This window comes from Pongo pygmaeus, chromosome 20 (assembly GCF_028885625.2).
Source record: "Pongo pygmaeus isolate AG05252 chromosome 20, NHGRI_mPonPyg2-v2.0_pri, whole genome shotgun sequence".
NCBI lineage: Eukaryota > Metazoa > Chordata > Mammalia > Primates > Hominidae > Pongo > Pongo pygmaeus.
The window spans coordinates 51118064-51124074 of NC_072393.2; the positions used below are offsets into that span (position 1 = coordinate 51118064).

General features: G+C 60.5%; 1 protein-coding gene across 2 annotated transcripts in view; it reads left to right on the top strand.

Annotated features, from left to right (window-relative positions):
* Positions 1-3555, top strand: part of PPP1R37 (protein phosphatase 1 regulatory subunit 37) — a 55004-nt gene extending 51449 nt beyond the window's left edge. The window contains exons 9-13 of one of the 2 annotated variants that reach the window (XM_054463647.2): positions 1114-1255; positions 1355-1521; positions 1622-2318; positions 2656-2746; positions 2837-3555. In XM_054463647.2, coding sequence (XP_054319622.1) covers positions 1114-1255; positions 1355-1521; positions 1622-2318; positions 2656-2738 — 1089 coding nt within the window. In that variant the 3' untranslated portion in view covers positions 2739-2746; positions 2837-3555. Of the gene's footprint in view, positions 1-1113; positions 1256-1354; positions 1522-1621 lie in introns of both variants that reach the window. The other variant, XM_063658116.1, reaches the window with a different exon arrangement.
* Positions 3556-6011: the final 2456 nt, after the last annotated feature.

Here is a 6011-nt window from a genome sequence, read left to right on the forward strand (position 1 = left end):
CTGCAGGTTCAAGACGATTTAAACTCAGCCCCACCTGCTTCCTCATTCAGCTTCTGTGCCTGTTTTCCCTGAGGAGGAGCCCTTCTTTCATTAGCTCCTTTTTTTTTTTTTGAGACCGAGTCTCATCCTGTCACCCAGGCTGGAGTGCAGTGACGCCATCTAGGCTCACTGCAGCCACTTCAGCCCCCGCCTCCTGGGTTCAAGCGATTCTTCTGCCTCAGCCTCCCAAGTAGCTGGGACTACAGGTGCCCGCCACCCTGCCTAGCTAATTTTTGTATTTTTTTTTTTTTTTGAGATGGAGTCTCGCTCAGTCGCCCAGGCTGGAGTGCAGTGGCTCGATCTCCGCTCACTGCAAGCTCCACCTCCTGGGTTCACACCATTCTCCTGCCTCAGCCTCCCGAGTAGCTGGGACTACAGGCGCCCGCCACCACACCCAGCTAATTTTTTTGTATTTTTTTTAGTAGAGACGGGGTTTCACTGTGTTAGCCAGGATGGTCGCAATCTGACCTTGTGATCCACCCTCCTCGGCCTCCTAAAGTGCTGGGGATTACAGGCGTGAGCCACCGCGCTCGGCCTAATTTTTGTATTTTTAGTACAGACGGGGTTTCACCATGTTGGCCAGGCCAGTTTTGCTCCTGACCTCAAGTGATCCCCCCACCTCGGCCTCCGAAAGTATTGGAATTATGAGTGAGTCACTGTGCCTGGTTTTCAGTTTTTACGTGGTGCTTAAAGCAAGCCACGCAGGTACAGAGACTCTCAGGGCGAGCACTCATGTGCCCAAACCTTGGGTAAGAGTCACCCTCCTTGGAGGCTTCAGGGCGCTCAAGGTCCAGGCCCTGGCCAGGGGCTCAGGCTGTGGGGGGTAGGGACTGACTGGGTGCCTGGGGGGCTGGGAGTGGACGGGGGACCTGGCATTTGGGGAGACGTCAGGCACAGGAGAGACTTCAGGCCAGGCCTGCAGCAGGGCAGGACGGTGCCGGTGTTCACGCAGGCGCCTGAAGGAAATGGAGCGCCCGGGCCTGGCTCTCTTCCCGGCTTCTTTCCTGACTTGGCCTCCTGGGCCCTCCTCCGCCATCACGGCCTCCTCCTCACCCTCATGCCCCCTCCCTCCAGCCGCACACTCAGAGCCTGGAGACGCTGAACCTGGGCCACAACCCCATCGGGAACGAGGGTGTGCGGCACCTCAAGAACGGGCTCATCAGCAACCGCAGCGTGCTGCGCCTCGGGCTGGCCTCCACCAAGCTCACGTGCGAGGGTAGGGTACGGGGCCGGGCCAGGGTGCGGGCTGGTGGGCTCAGCGGGGCGGCCAGCCGGGTGTGGGGCCTGTGGCCAGCCCCTGCGGTGCCCCCCCCAGGCGCGGTGGCGGTGGCGGAGTTCATCGCTGAGAGCCCCCGCCTCCTGAGACTGGACCTTCGGGAGAACGAGATCAAGACAGGCGGGCTCATGGCACTGTCGTTGGCCCTCAAGGTGAACCACTCACTGCTGCGCCTGGACCTCGACCGTGAGCCCAAGAAGGAGGCGGTGAGCAGGGGACGGCCCTGCAGCCCTGGGGCGGGAGGGCGGGCGGAAGGCTGGGTGGTGGGGCCGGCCTGAGAGCCCTAGCCAGGCGCTCCCGCCACAGGTGAAGAGCTTCATCGAGACGCAGAAGGCGCTGCTGGCCGAGATCCAGAACGGCTGCAAGCGCAACTTGGTGCTGGCGCGGGAGAGGGAGGAAAAGGAGCAGCCGCCGCAGCTGTCGGCCTCCATGCCTGAGACCACCGCCACCGAGCCCCAGCCCGACGACGAGCCCGCTGCTGGGGTGCAGAACGGGGCCCCCAGCCCCGCACCCAGCCCGGACTCAGACTCAGACTTGGACTCGGATGGGGAGGATGAGGAGGAAGAGGAAGGGGAGAGGGACGAGACCCCCTGTCCTGCCCTGGTGTCCCCCACGGACTCCCTGGACCCTGGGGACAGGAGTCCCCCAGGCAGCCCCTCCACACCCACTGAGCAGCGGATTTCCGTGTCCAGCCCGGGCCGGGGCCACAAGGTGTTTGTGGTGACCCGGGTGGAGAGCCCACCCGAGAGGGCAGAGCCCCCTGCATCACCCACCCCTCCCTCTCCCCCACCCCCTCCCTCCCCACCCGCCTCACCTTCCCTACCACCAGCTGGGGCCATTGACACCCAGGACACAGGGTCCTCTGAGCCTCAGCCACCACCGGAGCCGCCTCAGTCAGGGCCACCACTACCCAACGGCCTGAAGCCCGAGTTCGCCCTGGCACTGCCCCCTGAGCCGCCCCCGGGGCCTGAGGTCAAGGGGGGCAGCTGCGGCCTGGAGCACGGTGAGAGGGGCCCTAGGGCAGGTGATGAGGGGCCCTGGGTGCTGTATGTGACCCCAGGCAAGCCCCTGTCTGTTGTGGGCCTCAGTTTTCCCCTCTTTAAAATGGTTCTCGCAGGGGCCAGCAAAGTGGGGCTTAGTTCTCATCTCCACCCTGCTTCCCTTGGGTCCTGGGAGCTCTTCCTGGGGTGGGGCATGTAAGGTGTGCTGCCTTGAGCCTGACCATCTCAGCGGTCTCTGGGCACTCTGCAGGCCCTGAGGGTCTGGCTGGGGCCGGGCTGGGGACAGGTTGTATTTGCCCCACCCGCCTGATGGGGGTGCTGGCCCGTCCTCCCACACAGAACTGAGCTGCTCCAAGAACGAGAAGGAGCTCGAGGAGCTGCTTCTGGAAGCCAGTCAGGAATCCGGGCAGGAGACACTGTGACACTTTAGGTGAGGCCAGGCCCGGGGCCCACGGCACTCGGGAGGAGCTGAGAGAGCCCCTGGCTCTGACAGTCTCTCCCCCAATCTCTCCTCCCCAAGTTCCCTTTTTCCGGTCGGTCTGCGATGAGCTGAGGCCAGAGCCATGAGAATCTGCTCACCTTACCCCCAGCCTTCCTGAGGCCCAGGATGCCAGGGGTGGGGGCCATTCTGGGGCCCCCCTCCCCCCACAGCAACACTACAAGGGGTGCAGGAGCTACAGGGAGTGGCCCTCCCCGCGTGACTCAAGCACTTCTATTTATGAGCCCACCACCGGAAGACTCTGGGGGTGAATGGGAGGAGGGGGAGCAGGAGGAGGAGGAGGTCGTCTCCCAAGGACATCAGGCGCCTGTTCTGGAGGGGCCAGGCTTGCCCTGTGGAGGGCAGGCGTCCTGGGTGGTGGTGGGATGGTCCCCTGTGGCCCTGGGCACAGGGCCAGGCAGGCAGCCTGGTGCCGGAGGGGCTGTGCGTGCTGGTGGTGGTTGAGATGCGCAGAACAGCCCCAGACAGTGCAGGCCGGGCAGGGTGGGGGGATGGGAGCAGAGGATCAGAGCTTTCTTTTTCTCAAGTGCAATAAATCTATCAGGGAGCTGGGGCGGGAGCAGCCGGCACTCCGGGACCCTGCTGTCCAGGCCACTGGAGGCTGCGCCCTGAGAGGCACTACAACCCTTTGGGGGCGGGTGGCACGGGTGTGGGTGAGGGTGGGCAGAGGGCTGGGGCTACTCCTGACGGTGCAACTCTGTTCACACCTTTTCTAATAAACTGGGGCTGGGTTCACTTTGCCCAACGTCTGCTTCGTGCGGATCCTGGAGGTGGTTGCTGGGGGTGGGCTGGGTGGAGGCCATCACAGCTCCTGGTTACAGAGCGTCTGCCAGGGCTCTGGTCAGGCATTACTGCGTCTTCCCCCACAGTCCCGTCTATTCTGCGTCCATGCTCTGGTGTCTCGTACGGCCACCTCCCAGCCAGGCCAGTTTACACCCATCCTTTCTGCAGGGAGAGACAGGCCCCAGATACCTCCTGGCTTCAGGTCTAGGGTCTCAGGATGCTGGATATGGAGTGGCTCTGCCCAGTCGCCCATCGCTCAACAGGAACAGATCCCAGCCTGTCCCTGGCAGCCCCGGGTGTTGTGCAGGTGGGAGTGTGCCCCGGGCCCAGCCAGCGCTGCCGCAGCCTGTTGGGCGGCTTGTTCCCCTTTGCCAGCAGGGGCCTGGGGGGTCATGGGGGGGCTATTGCGGATTTCTGAGAGGTGGGTTTTTCCCTTTAGCAAAGTGGGGAGCAGGCCGGGCTTGGTGGCCCACACCTGTAATCCCAGCACTTTGGGAGGCCGAGGTGGGAGGATTGCTTGAACCCAGGAATTTGACACTAGTCTGGGCAACATGGTGAAACCCCATCTCCATAGAAAATACAAAAATTAGCTGGGTGTGGTGGCGTGTGCCTGTAGTCCCAGCTACTCAGGAAGCTGAGTTGGGAGGATTGCTTGAACCCAGGAGGTTGAGGCTGCAATGAGGTGTGATTGCACCACTGCACTTCAGCCTGGGCAACAGAGTGAGATCCTGTCTCAAAAAAAAAAAAAAAATTACTGAACGAGCATTTCTGGGCCACCCATCCCCTTCTTTCCCGTGTGGGAGGCTGACATGGATGGAGGTGTTGTGGTGACATCACAAGAACCACAGTCGCAGGCTGGAGCCCTGGTGTCATTCAGCTCCTGCGCACACCAGGGAGTCCCCTGCCCCCAGCCACCCTGGCCTCTGGGAGGAACACCTTAGGAACCCACTGCTGGTTTGCTGTTTGGTCCCTTGCAGCTGTAAGTGTCCTAACTGCTCCCCAGGTCAGCCATGGCGAGGACTCTTATTTGGGCGAGGGACTTAGGGAAGCTACACAGAACAGCCACCAGCAGCCCGCATCACCCTTCCCATCCCTGCACAGCCAGCTTGTCCCCAGCTCTGCTAATGTGCGATGTGGCCATGGGTGAAGGGAAGAAGGGGCCCCCTCCTGGCCACCGTGGATCCAGCCCGTCTGGGTGAGGCCGGGGCATGTGAGGCGTTTGCATCAAGGTACTGAGAGACCTCCGTCCTTCGCCTGGTTTGGGTCAGCACAGCGCCCCAAAGATCTTCAGAGGCCCTTGGTCGATATTAGCCGTTGCTCATGGTCTCACCCTCCGTGGAGGCAGCTGTGTTGGGGTCTCACCCAGCCCGTTGGCCGTCTGCCTCCCCACCCCATGTGTGGGGTATGCTAGGGGAGGGACAGGGATCCTCTTCCCAGCCTGTCCCTTGATTTGCTTTCACTAAATTGAGCTTGGAGTGAGGAACTGGGCCTTTCCTACTGTTAGGAGTTGAATTGTGTCTCCCACAAAAAAAGATGTTTGTTTATTTATTTATTTATTTATTTGTTGAGCTGGAGTCTCGCTCTGTTGCCAGGCTGGAGTGCAGTGGCGCAATCTCGGCTCACTGCAACTTCCACCTCCCGGGTTCAAGCAATTCTCCTGCCTCAGCCTCCCGAGTAGCTGGGAGTACAGGCGTGCACCACCACGCCCAGCTAGTTTTTGTACTTTTAGTAGAGATGGGGTTTCAACATGTTGGCCAGAATGGTCTTAATCTCTTGACCTCGTGATCCGCCCACCTCGGCCTCCCAAAGTGCTGGGATTACAGGCATAAGCCACTGCGCCTGGCCAAAAAAAGATGTTTAAAGTCCTTACCTCCAGTACCCCAGAATGTGAGCTCACTTAGAAATAGGGTTTTTACAAAGGTAATCAAGTTTTAACTCATTTTAATGAGGTCATTCGGGTGGGCCCTGCTGCAGTCTGATTGGTGTCCTTATTAAAAGGGGCATTTGGGCACAGGGAGACTGCCACGTGAAGACAGAGGATGGGGTGATGCCTTTGCAAGCCAGGGAGTGCGGAGATGGCCGGCAGTGCACCAGAAATGGGGAGCAGGCACAGAGAGCCCACCTTCATCTGGAACTTTTAGCCTCCAGAAGTGAGAGATGACGTATTTGTCCTTCAAAGGCACGTGGTCTGTTAGACTGTTAGAGCAGCTCTAGAAACCACAGCCGTTATCACAACACCCCAGCCTATTGCGCTCCTGATTTTCTGAAGGGTCCCAGATCAAGGGCTGGAGGCTGAGAGGATCCCCCTTGCCATCTTGTCTTCCCCTTCCCTTCAGCCACCCAAGTGTCGCCCAAGCTTGTCACGTTTTAGTAGCCTTTGCTGAAGATGTAGGGGTCTGTTTCATGCAAGATC